This window comes from Natator depressus, chromosome 13 (genome assembly GCF_965152275.1).
Source record: "Natator depressus isolate rNatDep1 chromosome 13, rNatDep2.hap1, whole genome shotgun sequence".
Lineage (NCBI taxonomy): Eukaryota > Metazoa > Chordata > Testudines > Cheloniidae > Natator > Natator depressus.
The window spans coordinates 3169907-3184523 of NC_134246.1; the positions used below are offsets into that span (position 1 = coordinate 3169907).

Genomic DNA, 14617 nt, shown 5'->3' on the forward strand with positions numbered 1-14617 from the left:
AAGCAGAGGGATCTCTGGACTCCCCATGGGCTGCTCCGGGGCAAGCTCCCCCTCACCCCTTACAGAATGGCTGGGGGGAGGGAACGCAGGTAGCTCCCACCAGGTGGCAGGGGGAAGGCGGACCCCTGGCTGGCTGTGTGTAGGCTGGTGGGGAATCGTTCCCACAGTAACAATGAAGGGGAGGGGGGCCCATCTTGTGGATGGAGGGGGGAGAAGCAGGACCCCTACCCAGGGGATGGGATGGGATGGGGTGGGGTGGGGTGGGGTGGAGAGGAGCAGATCCCAACGAGCAGTCCCCGCCTGGTTCATTCATAAAGTCCCCAGTTGCGGTCGCCTAGCGACCCCAGCCGCGCAACGTTCGAATGGCGGCGGCGGAGCCAATGGGACGGAGGCGTGTGGGGTCAAGGGGACTGGAGCGTCTAGGACCCGCAGCAGCCTCTGCAACCCCTCTGTCCCCCTTTCAGTGTTCGGCTCTGCGGTAAGAGGGGCCGGGGAGGGGGCATCGGGAGCAAGGGGCCGGGACTTCCTTCGTCTCCCCTGGAAGCGGAGTGTCTGTGTGCGGAGCCCCGAGCCCCAGAGCCCTTGGTCTGTGGGGGTAGGGGATCCCTCTCCCGTCGCTGGTGGTGGGGCTCGGGTGGGATCCCAGAGCCCCTCTCCCCAGGCGGGGCGGGAGGGGGAAGAGAAGTCCCAGAGTTGGAGGCTGTAGCTTGGGAGTGATATTCATGTTTCGAGCCCTATGAGCCCCTAACTCTGATCCTAGGGTGGTATCTAGGGGGAGCCCTTTTCCCAATCACCAGCCCTCGTGTGGGACCCCAGGCTGGGTGTGTACATATCAGGACCAGCGGACTCTGTACTTAGGGTGAGACAATGGGATGAGCATGAGCTGCACTCAAAGGGCACTGGCAAGTGGCAATGGAAGGAGAACATGGTAGGGAATTCTGAGGGGGTGGGATGTGTCCTTTTGCCCCAGGGTTTTGGGTATTAGTGGGGCACAGGGTGCCTGACCCATGGGTGCTGGACACTGGTTGGCAGCTGGGAGGGGATCAGTTCTTGGTCTTGTTTCTGGTTACATCTGGTTCTGATTTTCTAGGGGGGGGATTGGTCTCCAGAAAGGGCTGGGAAATGCTGTTTACCAGGTTGCCCCAAAGCCCCGGGGGATGGGCCATGTTTGAATATCTCCCACTGCTGCATGTTTCAGTGAAAGCAAAGGTATCATCAGCCAGAAGGTCATAGTGTCATATCCTGCGGCAGCCTTTGTAAAGGCCTGGCCAATTGTGGGACCGATAAAAAGGTCAGCTCTGCAAGTAACAGCGAGAGAAGCAGGGCCGGCTCCTGCAGGGGTAGGAAAGAATTCCCCTTCATGTCCAGAGCTGCACGACTGGTAGGCCCTTTCTGAAGATTTTTTACCTCTCTCTGATGCATCAGGTAACCAACTTTACCTGAGGCAGGAGACCGGAATTGATGGGCTGATCCAGTATGACTAAGTCTATGCCCCTATCTGCAGGCAATCCATATTATAGCCTTAGCAAGTATGGAACAGTTCAGATGATGCAACATCAGACAGCCAAATGGGAGAACCAAGCTATGATGTGTTTTCCACTCATTCAGACCATAAAGTGGGTGAGGCATTGCAGAGGCTCCAGAGATAATGTGCATCTGCTTTGTGACTCCGTAGTTAGTTGGCTTGTATCTGTTGTGTCTAAAATGGGGCTAAACCCAGGTTTACTTGATGTGGTTTGGAAGACTATTTACATCATCTAGAATTCTGTTTTTAAAATGCAGTTTGACTCTTTAAAATGCCATAATAGGGCTCCACCTTCATTGTCTTGCAGTGATTTTTTTCAAAGTCAAACTTACCCAAGTTTACAAATAAAAACCTGTTTTCTCTAACCACTAGCCCCACAATCTGCCCCTGCCTGGGCTCTGAAAGTCAAGCTGGGTTCTTTACTTCTCCCATCTCACCACAGACAAAAGATTCGGTGCTCTGTTACAGCTGTGCAGACTCCGTGCACTGTAACTGAGGACAGAATGAGACCCTGCAACAGGGACTTTGTAAACCATTTTCTTGATGAGGCAGGAGGCAGGCTAGACTCCCCGCTCCCTCCCCAGAGCTGTGCTGTCAGTGCTAGCAAGAGTAAAAAGGCTTATCTTGGTCATTAAATTCAGTACGTGTGTTTCTGGCTGCACAGAGGCAGCAGTTCCATTGAATAAGAAGGTGCCTTTTTAGTTACTTTTCACTGTAGTGCTCTGGAAATACATGTTTATCCGATCCACTGATTCAGGTGAGAACAGTTAATGGTGTGTCTACACTGCAGTCGGGAGGTGTGATTGCAGCACGTGTAGACATACTTGAGCTATGTGCGGGCTTGTCTACACTTGAAACAACAATACTGTAGCTCTTCAGTGTAGACAGCACCTGTGCCGACCGGAGGGGTTCTCCCCTTGGTGGAGGCAGTCCATCTCCCTGAGAGGCGGTAACTAGGTCGACGGAAGAATTCTTCTGTTGACCTAGCGCTGTCTACACTAGGGGTTAGGTTGGCTTAGTTACACTGCACAGGAATGTGTTTTCTTCCCGCCCCTGAGTGATGTAGCTGGGTTGACCCTACTTTTTCGTGTAGACCAGGCCTGAGTGTGAATGGGTTTTAACTCTTGAGTTGGTTCAGCCAGCTGCTTTAGGCTTCCTGCAGACAGGGAGCCAGTGCCATCAGTGAGTCTGGAAGCGTTACAATTGCTAGCGAGGGAAGGAGGTTGGGAAACAAAGAAAATCCCCGGGATGAAGGGCGGGGGGGAAAAAACCCACTCAACTTGTATTGTGACTGAAAATCTCCAAAGTCCTAGAACAAGGAAAGGAGGGTTGACTCGTAATGATAATGCTTTTAAATAAATCCCCCAGCTTCACATGTTGTTTTTTTTGGCTGCTGTTGCTTAATAAGATCATCATTGCATAGGTGAGGCTTTGAAGTTAAAGCTCTGGTAAGGTGAAGTGGGGCTGCGGAGCTCCACACCTTTCCCTGCTCCTGTTGTGTAGCTGGAGACAATGGTCTGAGTCAGCTACTGGGAAGGTTCTCTGGGCGGGGGCAGAGCTGGCAGCGTTATCTTTCTAAAGTAAAAGGCGGAGTCTGCAAAATGCAGCTCCCAAATGGAGGTAGACGCACTAAAAATGTAGACCGTCACCCCGCAGGAGCCCCTGGAATTTGCCAGTGTCCAAGGGACCCTGGGGCTCAGCACAGCACTGCAGGGACATGAGCCATGTCTTGAGGGAAATGGAAGGCCGGTCTACCGTAATGCCTGCCTCGCTCCCGCTCCCCAGGCATAGTGTTAGGCTGTTGGCATTTGATGCGCTAGCCTTGCGTTTGCTTTGCTGGTGGTACCGAGAACTAGTTGCACTGTATGCGCCCCTCCCGTCTTCAGCTCAGATGTGAGATTTGTTCTGCAGTTGGTGCCCAGGCTGGCTTCTGTCCAGCTACAAGAATGTAGAGTTGTGTGCTGTGGATCCCAAGCTGGGGGTGGGGGTGGAAGGCAGCAGGGGTGTCTCTATGGCTTATGAGAAAGGGGAAATCAAGCCACTCCCCTCCCCCTCCACCCTGGCCCTGTGAGGAGGTTGGGAAGATCTCGCCTCCTGGAAAACCTGTTTGGTCGGAAACAACCAACAATGCTGGAGACCTACTGTGCAGCCAGCACAAAACCTCCTGACGTGAGCTTCTGTGCCCTCCCGCGGGTGTAAACGGGTCACCTGAACCTGATTGTATCTTCCACTTCTGCGTGTAGCACCTTGGCTCCCTCAGGGAGATGGGAAGGGCCTTGACCCCCTTTGCTCAGACTCCTGACCTGATGAAGTGTCCCTCCACCAGGGGAGTGATGGGAAAGAGAAGACAGCCAGGGCAGGACGTAGGGAAGGGTCTGCTCTCTCCCTCTTTCTCTGCTGGTTCCTCTGATTTCTTTCTCAAGACAGTTTCCAGCAGATGGAGAATTGGGGTCAGGGGTGCTGATGCAACCTTTGCCTACCTGCAGGTACCTCTTCAGCAAGGAGGAGAAGGTTAATAAGGGATGGGGATGTTTGCTCTAAAGGCAGAGGACTAGGAGTTGGGGTTCCCAGGCTCTGTGTGATGTGGGTGAGTCAGTCTCTGTGTGCTTCAGTGTTGCCATCTGTGAAATGGGGATAATGAGGCTCACTCACAGGATGCGATGCCAGCGATCATTGTTGTTGTTGTTATTAGACCATCCAAGAACGTGCTCTGTGTTGTGAGACCGCAGCCATTCCTGTTCGAGATTCCTGGCTAGCAGATGCCATGTCAGGGCTGCAGAGAATGGTCTGACTAATGATCCCCTCGTGGAGAGCTGGCATTTCAGATCATCCCTTTCCTGATCTGCAGACGTTTGGTTCCTCACTCCACCTGAAGGCAGTGGAAAGGAGCCTCAGTCTGGTGTGATTATAACAGAGTCGAGGAAGTGGGGTTCAGATCTGTCCCTTGAGACTGTCTGTCTCTCCAGCCAGAACGATTTGTGCCTGCTGTAGTTTCCATTCCATGTAAGACCAAACTTCATTAGTAGCTGAGAGGCAGCATGGCCTAGTGGATAGGGTACTGGGCTGAAAGCCAGGAGACCTGGTTCCATTCCTGCCTCTGCCACTGACTTGGTATGTGACCTTAGTCAAGTCACTTCACCCCTCTGTGCCTGTTTCCCCTCCCACTCTTTGTCTTCCTTGTCTGTTTAGATTGGAGGCAGGGCAGATATCATCTGTTATTGTGTTTGTGTACAGCCCTCAGCACAGTGGGACCCTGATTTCAGCTGGAGTCTCTGAGCACGACTGTAATATAAATAACCAGCTGCATCTGAGGAGAGCGTGCCCAAGCGGTGCAGAGGCCACACTCCAAACAGCGTGTCCTGTCTCCCCACAGGGCTGTAAGAGAGGCAAGACGCTCTGTGGGGTTACCACGTTTCCTCTCCCTAGCTCAGCAATCACTCTGCCATGTCACTTACCAGCTGGGGGTTGTGCTCTCTGCACTGAGTGGCTCTTTCCTTTGGCCGCCTTGGGGTGGAGGCTGTAAAAAGCCACAGGCCAGAGCGACTGACTGAGGCATGAGAAGGGACGGTCTGTGCTCCATGTGTAAATGTGCCTGCTAGGACACCCCCTCCCCCCTCAAACACTCCTCTCTCTTTCCAGCGCATGTGGCGGGATTCCCCTCGGGCCCTGAGGAAGGGAGCAGGGCGGGCGCAGCTACATCAGCTGTTGTGCGTCAGGACCTGCCCCCTCCTGCTGGTCAGGTCACTGCAGGCTCAGTGCCCGAGGGTGGTTTGCTCTGCGGAGAGGGAGGTTCACCTTCTGAGCACAAACAGGAAGTTGCAGGTTACTTGATCCCTCCAGGTGAGCGGCTGGGTTAGTAGGTGCTGCCGCAGCGGAGAGTGGAAGCCCCATGAGACACCTCAGGTGGAGCCGGCTGGCGGTGTTCTGGAATCCAGCTGCAGCCACGAGGGGGAAAGAAAATACAGCTGGTAAGTTACTGGGGTTTGCTGTGCTGTCTCCCTGGGGCCTAGGGTCCGGCTGCAGCCCAAAGCGGAACCAGGCTCCTGCAGTGACAGTGGGCTTTCGGGAGGCCCGAGCCAAGGCAGTCAGTTCAGCATTTCCAGTTAGGATCAGAGGCTACAGGACAATTCCTTCAGCTTTTTTGCCAAGCTCCCAGATCCGTGTGAAGAGCAGGGGACCTGCCCGACGGGCTGGGCAGGGTTTTAGCAGAGGCCTGGTCTACACTTAAAACGTAGGTCGACCTAGTAATATCACTCAGAGCTGTGAGAAGTTTCACGCCTGAGCACTGTCGTTGGGTTGACCTAACCCCTGGTGTAGACGGGCTAGGCTGACGGCAAGATTATTCCACTGACCTAGCTACCAGCCCTTGGGGGCGGATTAACGACATCAGTGGAAAACCCCCTTCCATCGGTGAAGGACGTGTCTATGCCACGGAGCTACAGTGGCACTGTTACAGCTGTAGTGTAGACGTGGCCAGAGTGTCTAAACCCACTGGCGGGGCTTGGTCCTTCTCTTGCCAACGCTGGTGTGACTTGGGAGTGACGCGCTGAATTCAGTGGGGTCACAGCACAGCGAGAGGGGAATCAAGCCCTGGGGGTTTCTCTCTGGATCTGCTGGAAGGTAAAAGAAATGAAGCTCCGGAAAGGATCGGATTGCTGAGGGAGGGTGGCCAGAAGCTCGGTGGTGGAGGGGCAGGTGGGACACTGCCCCTGACCCCTGCGATCTCAGTCCACTGACGTGAGCAGCCTGCTTACTGAACATGAAGCCAACCCGACGCAATCGGCACTTAACTCGGTGGCTTATGGGGAAAAATTGTAGGGCCTATTGAAAGTTCAAAGGAAGGTGGAGTAACCAGGAGCTGGCTGCACGCTGGAGCTGAAGGAAGAAAGGGGACTGGGACAGAGCAGCACTGACCAGGCCTTTGTCTCAGTTTGGAAAGAGCACAATGGAGGGCAGCGTCAGGGCTCGAGCAGAGGGGAGCATCCCTGGGATGTGGTTTCTGCAAGGTCTATTTGAAACACCCCCTCTCTCACATTTCCTCTTCCCCTCTCCCTGTGCATTGGCCACACTGCTGTTGGGATGGGGGATCAGGCTGCAGTCTCTGCTGCTGTGGGGCTGGGTAGTATTGGGCTAATCTAGGCAGCCAAAGGGGGGCTGGTTATTGTGCTTGTGGCAAAACTCCCCAGGCTTAGAGGGGAAAGTTTCCCAGCCGGCCGGTGACGACCACGTGGTCGCTGTGGGTCCACGGAAAGGTTGTGCAAACTCCGTGCAAGTCAGTGAAGTGCACAGACAAGGGGGGCGGAAGGGAACCTGGCTTTTGCAGGTGGTTTGAAGTGCCCAACACGGTGCGGGAGGGCCCCACACTTTGATTGCTGCTCACTGCCGCGGCCACCATCGTTCGGTGCTGCGGGGGCGAGTCACGGCTGCGTCAGCAGCGGGGTGCTCTGGGCCCCATTTCACAGGCCTGCGACTGCTTTTGGTGCCTCTTTTCCCAATGTGCCTGTTAGCTCTGGAGGAGAGAGAGGTGCCGGCTCTGAGGCCTTGGGGATGCTGCTGAAAGCTGGGTTCAGTGGATGTAGGGCTGGAACATCCCAATGGTTTGTGTCTCCTTCTCTAGCAGCTGCCCCTGAGGGGTGCAAAGCACTGCCCAGACATTACTGAGTTAAACCTCTCAGCTGCCCTGGGAGGTTGCTCCTCCCACTGGGCGTGCCCTGTGGAGTGCGTCAGCACCTGCTCTCTCTGTCCATGCCGGGTAAGTCTGTTCGCAGGCCCAAGGGTGAGACTTTGTTCAGCTGAGCCATTGACCGTGCTCGTGGCTCCCCATTGCCATTCAGGAGGGCTGCCTCGCATGTATTTGCAGGCTGATAGCCAAGACGCTGAGATAGCTGGAGATCATGGCAATGGGTACCCTGGATCAGATCAGGTTCTTTATTTCTTCACATTTTCTATAGTGTCTTTCACCCTTGGATCTCAAAGCTCTTCCCACAGCTGGATAACTATCAGGCTGTGCTGTGCTAGGGTCTTCGGTCTGCTACGCCAGCTAGCTGGCTTGCAGCTTTGGGGGCAGAACTAGACCTGGCATTTGGTAGCTGGCAGGGAATGCCCCTGCAGAGCCCGCTGGGTTCCTTCTGCCTCCAAAGCAAAATTAACCCCACTTCTAAGTTCTTTACAAGGCACCCTTTTTTTTGCACTCCAAGGCTGTTTTTTGTGCTTGCTAGAGGAGATTAGTTCCTCATTCTGAAGCAGGAAAGACAAGTTTTCAGGGGCTAGTTATCCTGGCGGTGGATGTTTGACTCAGCTGTCCGGCTTTTCAGGGGCGGGGGCATTCCCCTTTTGCTGGTGACTGACCGCTCTGGTTCTGAGCCCAACCTTCAAGCAGGCCGCAGACTCATTGTCACTGATGTATGGACCAGGAAATTGCAGATAAGCGAAGATGCATTTGTCTGTTAGCCCTGTGGTGCAGAGGGAGGCAGAGTGAGGTGAAGTGACTAGACTGAGGTCACACGGGGGGGGGAGGGGGGAATCTGCAGCAGAACACAGAGCTCCTGGCTCCCGGTCCCCAACTGTCACCTGCCAGAACGGGTAAAAAATGAGTGCCCTTCTGAACCCCCTCCAGAGCTAACCCCACATCTCCTTCCTGAGCTCCGGAAGAGCTCCCTGACCAGTCATTTTCTCCTGCGCTTTGGCTGGGACCGGATGTGCTGAGGGGCCTGGAGTGAGGCTGCCTTGCCAAGGTTTTCCCAGTCCCAAGATATTCCGATGAGCAGCTTGACCTCCCGGTGCATTTCCCGTGCAAATCGCTGAGCTTTGCCCGTTGCTAATCCCCGGGGCTAATGAGAGACAGGAGCAGTTGTAAGCTGTTTAAAATGCCCCTTCGACTAGGATTAAGGAGGGGAGGGCGGTGGAAAGAAAGAAGCCTCCAGTTTACAGAGCACTGCGTTGTAGGGAGTTGCATTTCATGTGAGTGCTGGGAGCTGTGTACGCGTGTCTGTGGAGCATCAGAGCTTTCTCAGGGCTGCTCCTCCTAGGCATTGTAGGGTTGGTGCAAAGTAATGAGGGTCCTTCGCCTGGCTCCTTCTATATGTCCCCTCACCCTAAATTCCAGTTACCTCTTGCCTCCGTGACATCAGACCCTGCTCCCTGCGTGTCTGGGCATGCAAGAATTCAACACAGCAACTCTCCCCAAAGGTCACACTGAGGGTGACACTCACCGAGTGGACCCCGGAGGCCTCCGAGTGCTCAGCATGTGTTCACAGCAAGATCCCCCAAAAGTGTGGGTGAGCCCCCTTGACATTAGCTCTCCTCTGTCTGCCCCTCAGCAGGGGGGGGCACATGGCTGTCTCAGGGCTGTGTTTCCTAGCCCGGCACCTGTGCTTCTGATTGGCAGACAGCAGCTCCTCTCTGTGGCCCCCTTCCCCAGACTGAGGCCCTGTCATTGTGACAAGCTGAGCAGGGACATGGGGAGGGGAGGCTTCCTGTAGAGATTCCCTGGTGTAGCATCCGGCTGCCCGGAGCGATCACTTTTCCAAGTGTGTGCAGCGGTGCCAGGTCATGGACCCCCCTCTGCAGTACCGTTCCCTCACACTCGTGGCTCCAGATGGGCCAGCCCGGCCATCAGGCTGAGTGTCGCTGTCCCCTTTGGAGAGCGTGGGATGCTTCCACCATGCGTCCCGTGCAGCCAGGCTGGGACGTGCAGGGAAGAGAGGCGCACACAGGCTGTTTGCCACAGGAGCCGCAGCACAGAGCTCCCCGGCCTCCCGAGGGGCTGCCTAACCCATCAGCAAGGGAGGGCGTCTGGTCTCCTGGGGCAGGGGTCCGAGCTCAGGGTGAGCCCAGTCTCTGCGAGGGAGGTGAGAGATGCCTCTGTAGATCCTGGGACGGTTTAAAGAGCTGTCTAGGCAAGGGCCCTTTCTGTTCTCTGGGGTCCTGTCTCACCCATTCAGCCGTGGGGGAGATCCCGCAGTCTGGATGATCTGGACCGCTGGGTTTTTAGCCCTCCATGTTTCCATGGGACGTTATTTCACATCCCCCACTGATATCATGTAAATCTCCTTCGTGCAGATGGCTGTGGCTCGTGGGCAGCTCCCCGGGGGGTAGGGGGGATGCATGGGGCATCCCAGCAGACCAAGGGGCAGGGGCCCAGGGGGTCGGCCGGGCATCCCATGTGGGAAGAGGGCAGGTGATGGTGGGGGGGGCGGGGAAGCCTGGCTGAGGGCCATGGAGGAGAAGGGGCTGATCATGGCAGGAGGCCAGGCTGTAACTGCCTGCTCTCCTCCTTCCTTCCTTCCCCTCTTTTCATTCAAGGAGTTGTCTAGAGCCGCTCTCCCTCCATTGGGGGAGGTTTCTATTTGAAGTGTCTCTGCCTCTGTCCATTGGCTGGCGGGAGAGACCTGGCTGGAAGGGGGGCGGGGCCTGTGCCTTGAAATAGGAAGCCCGGCGCGGGTCTCCCCCGCCTCCTGGCGAAGACGGCAGGCCTGCCCGTGCCTTTGTCTGGCTGAGCTGGCAGAAGCAGGAGGCAGCATCGTTCCGTAGGGAAGCGACACGCTCCTGCCAGCTCTCGGCTGTGCACTGATCTCTGTTCCCTTCTTTGCAGCGAGTGGAGCGTGACCCCGGGGCAGACCCCACCAAGGCTGCCGGCCCCTTGGACTCGTCGCTCCGGGCTCCTCTGGAAGATCAGAGGGATTTTGCTGCCGGGACTGACACTCAGCCTTAATCTTCGCTACCGGACATGGGTGGCATGTGACCCTTAATGGACACTGCTGCACAGGGCACGGCAGAGCCAGCAAGCAGAGTGGGGAGGAGCAGCTGGGGGGGCGTGCAGCAGCTGAGCAGCATGCCCGTGGAAACCCTCCAGGCTGGGGACGTGATGAAGGGGGTTTCGGTGACGGCACCCTTCACCTCGGCCATGCCATTCCGGATCCTCAACAAGGGGCCTGAGTACTTCCGCCGGCAGGCGGCCACCGGCGCCAAGAAGCCCAGTGCCGTGGAGAGGCTGGAGGCGGACAAAGCCAAGTACGTGAAGAGCCAGCAGGTCGCCAGCACCAAGCAGGAGCCGGTGAAGCCGCTCTTGAAGCAGCCCCTCTTCACCCCGGGGGTCCGGAGAGCCATGCTGACGCCGAACCGCAAGACCCCGCAAGGGGGCCGCAGGGTGGAAGCCTGTGGGTCAAAGACCTCCTTGAACCTGGAGATCCTCAACAACCTCATCAACATCTGTGACAGCCCCCTGCCCTTCCCCAAGTCGGAGAGCCCCCGGGAGCACAAGTGGAGAGCAGAGACGAGGGAGTCCCTGGGCAAAGAGCTGGGTGGGCACCCCGCTGTGCGGAGGAGGAAGGGCCCTTCGGATGGCATGAGCAAGCTGTCGGAGAGCTCTGTCACGTCCAAGCCCTCCAGCACGGTGGCTGTGCGCAGAGTGGATGTCCGGCCCTGTGGGGTTCATCGGGCCAGGGTGACCCCAACCATCCAGGTCACCCCCATGCCTGTCTCACCCGCCAAGGCCAGGATCCCCTCCACCAGCTCCCTTAGCTCACCAAACAGAAGCCCCCACGACAGGCGGACAGACAGCGCCAAGCGGCAGACCCTACTGCACAGGTCCAAGTCCGACCTGAGTGACAGGTACTCCCGGGCCACGGCCGACCTGGAACGCTTCTTCAATTACTGCGGGCTGGACCCCGAGGAGGTCAGGGACATAGGGGCGGAGCACTGTGCCCGGGCCAGCTCGGACATCGTCTCCATCAAGTTTCACAGTGTCAGCACCACCAGCTCGGAGTGCACCCGTTCCCAGCACAGCGCCGCCACCCTGGAGGACAAGCAGGCGGAGCGCATGCCCTACGGCATCTCTGTCATCGAGCGCAACGCCAGGGTGATCAAGTGGCTGTATGGACTACGGCAAGCCAGAGAGCCCCAAAAGGTATCCAACGTATAGTGACTCCATGGATGCCACGAACTCTGATAGCAAAGCCTTTGAGCGTGTGTGTGTGTGTGATGTACAAGGGGGTGTTTTAATTTCTTGCGTGACTCAGTCTGGTCCTGCTGGGAAACACCCTGTGGTGGAGTCTCACTGACAGAGCATCCTTTAACTCTAGTCCCTGTCCCCTGTTGGCCTCCCCTTCCCCTTCCCCTGGCCCGCGGCCTTCAGAGATCTGGTCCCTGCAGCGACGAGACGTCGCCGAGCCGAGAACTTCAAGAGTTGCAAGGCCCTAGCAATGAGAGAGGGCGAGTTTCCTTGGCACGGGGGCCGAGGGGAGGAGCGGGGCCAGCCTGGCAGCACAAGTGGGACTTTCAGTAGTCTCCGGAGTTACTGCAGGGCTGCGCATTGCCCCGGTCAACAGAGCTGGCCCTGGGAAGGGGTTTCCTTCCTAATAGGCACTGGTCTTGTAAATATGCAAGCTATTAATAAAGAGCCTGGAGCATAGTCCCCCGTGAGCCAGTGAGAGGGCAGAGGGCTGGCTTGCACCTGCTTGCCTGGATGCTCTTTGGCACCTGCCTGCACCGTTCTCGGAATCAGCGCCAAGAGGACTGTAAACGCCCTCGCTCTCCTGAGACGGTTGGAAGAACACACGTGTGTACACACCTCGTGGGCGAGCCCAAGGGAATATCTGTGCAGCTCATGGGCCAGCCAACACACGCCCGCCTCCTGCAGGGCGGCTGAGGGTCTGGTTGTTGCAGTGGAGGGCTTTTCTCCAGCCCTGCGTGCGCAACACAAACACAACCCCCGCAAAGGCTCTGCCACAAGCTGCCAGGAACTCGGGGGATCTGGTGCTAAGACCCCTCCCCCACCCTGGACTGCACCCTCCGTTCCAGGCAGGGGGGCCCCGTTGTGCAGAGCCTGCCCCATCCTGCCGTGTTAGCGGGCGGGAATGTTCTTAGCTGGGTCAGCCACGTTAGCAGAGCTCCGGTTAGTGGTAGAATCCGAAGTGTGTCTCATGCACCCTAGGAGCCGGTTTGTGTCAGCCCAGCTTGTGGTGCCTCGAATGAGGAGCCACCGTCTGGCACATCATTCAACTTTTGTTCTTCCGCAAGGCCTAGTCTGCCGCCGGCGTGACGTGTCCATGCTGGGTGGATGGGCTGCGCGTGTGCCACACTCTCCATCCCTCAAATGGTCACCTCAGGGGTCCTCTGAAACCCCCCAGACCAGCAAGTCTTTGTGTTTTATGCTCAGCCTTACTAGCTCCCAAAAGTGTTAGAGACAAAGCAGTTTTAGGAGGCAGCTTGATCCAGATGAAACTTAGTTTTGGTTTTGTTTTGCTCTACCCTGAAACTCTTCACTCTGCTTCAGTTACCAAGAGAACATGGCCCCCCTCTGCACAAGGTTTCCAGGGGAGTGAATTCTCCCAACCCACATTAGTTAAGCTCTTTTGTGGGGAGGAGGAAATGGGTGTCTACAGGAGAAATCCTTGGGTTGTCGGCGATGGAAACAAACTCGTCTTCGCTGCACGGAAAGAACAGCCGGGTCTGCTCTTTGAACGGTCAGCCCAAGCGGCATGCTCTTCTGCTCTGTGACTCCGGAGGGGCCGTGACAGATCTGTCCCTCCTGAAAGTCCCCTTTCTGTTGTACTTGCTGCCCTGGCTGTTGGGTTTACTCCCTGACTCATTCTTTTCACAGCTTCTACTTTGCTGTAGTTCTGTGTACATTTCACTGGAAGCCAGCTTGCCTTTTAATAGCTGATCCCTTGGGGAGATGCTTGTGTGTGTGTGGGGGGGGGGAAGTGACCCTTGTAAGTGACATATAATAGGAAAACTATTCTTTGCGGGGTTACTAGTTACTTCCACTGGAAACAGTCTTATCACAAACTGCCGTGATGCATCCCCTTGATGTTGTGCATCTTGATTTCATGCCCCAGCAGAGATGTTCCTCATGGATAACTGCCTGCCGCGTGGAGCTGTTGGGAAGCAAGTGTAGATTGGCGGGAGCTTTATGAACTGCCTGGAGGAGATCAATATAACCTCCTTCCCCAAGCTGGAAAGCGCACGCAGGGCAGTACAGTAGCGTGGGAGGGACAGTGCCACATGCCAGCGCTGGCTCAATAAAGCTCAGCAGCGAGGCTGAAAATAGCAAGAGACTCGGCTGCTTAGCCATAAAGGCAAAAATCTACCTCCTCAGTGTAGGCTTATCAAGGCTCTTGCTCTCTCTGTGTGTGTGTGTGTGTGTGTGTGTCTCTCTCTCTCTCTCTCTCTCTCTTTTCCTCTGCCACAGTCAAAAAAGCCCAAGAGCTCTGGGAATGCTGACCCCAGTTATTTATGAAGATGGTTCTGTATTGGTCTCGTCTCATTTTTACTGTATTTGCTGACGTTTGTTCTGTAAAAGCCTGACTGATTTTATTAAAGTCCTGTCCTTTGGATGGTCTGTATTTGTTTTGTTGAACTTGGCCGCAAACCAGCTTGACACCCCATAACTCTGGGGGGGGACCACCCTGCAGAGGGATGGTTTCTGAATAACTGTAATCAGCCCAAAAAAGGGGATCTCACCACAGCTGGGTTCAAAGTGAGTAAATAATGGAGTTTGGGGGTACGTATGTGGCCCAGGCAGGGGCCATGCTGGCATGTGGGGACCTGCCCCCTTCAGAAGGAGAAAATAAAATCAAAGTAAAATAAATCTCCCTCTTTCTCAGTTCTCTGCGCTGGTCACAGCAGAGAGCGTGACCAGAACCCTAGCACCTCCGTGCTGCCTGTGGCCCAGTGTGCCAGACTGTGCGGTGCCGGGCTCATCAGTGGTCTGCCCCCGGTCCCCCAAAGGAGCATCAGGATGTCAAGGGGTCCTCTGCACTCAGTGGCAGCTGCAGGAGTTGGAGGGCCCTCCGCGGGGCTGGAGCGCAGCTAAGGAGGGGGATGGTGCCCGTGGGGAATGGGCAGAAGGTGCCACTCTCCACAATTCCATAGTCCCTGAGCAGCTCTGCCAGGCTGATTCTGGCCCGCAAGGTGGCGTGTCTCAGCCACTGCGGTACAGAGCCTTCGGAGAAGGGAACGCCCTTGTTTAAAAGACAGTCAAGGAGCAGGCAGAGCATGCAGTGGCTCAGGAGAGACAGAGATGGGAAACGGGCAAGGTCTCATGTCCAGTTAACCCTTGCCCGGCTGTTAGCTGGTGCTTGTGACCCA

General features: G+C 56.2%; 1 protein-coding gene across 3 annotated transcripts; it reads left to right on the forward strand.

Moving 5' to 3' along the window:
• The first annotated feature begins 351 nt into the window (after positions 1-351).
• Positions 352-13760, forward strand: FAM110A (family with sequence similarity 110 member A). Of its 3 annotated transcripts, none has more exons than XM_074969366.1 (2): positions 352-478; positions 10119-13760. In XM_074969366.1, the coding sequence occupies exon 2, from the start codon at positions 10275-10277 to the stop codon at positions 11445-11447; it is 1173 nt and encodes a 390-aa protein (XP_074825467.1). In that variant the 5' UTR covers positions 352-478; positions 10119-10274; the 3' UTR covers positions 11448-13760. The 3 variants fall into 3 exon arrangements, with proteins under 3 accessions (XP_074825467.1, XP_074825468.1, XP_074825466.1); XM_074969367.1 differs by lacking the exon at positions 352-478 and adding an exon at positions 5295-5493; XM_074969365.1 differs by lacking the exon at positions 352-478 and adding an exon at positions 7216-7277.
• The last annotated feature ends 857 nt before the right edge of the window (positions 13761-14617 follow it).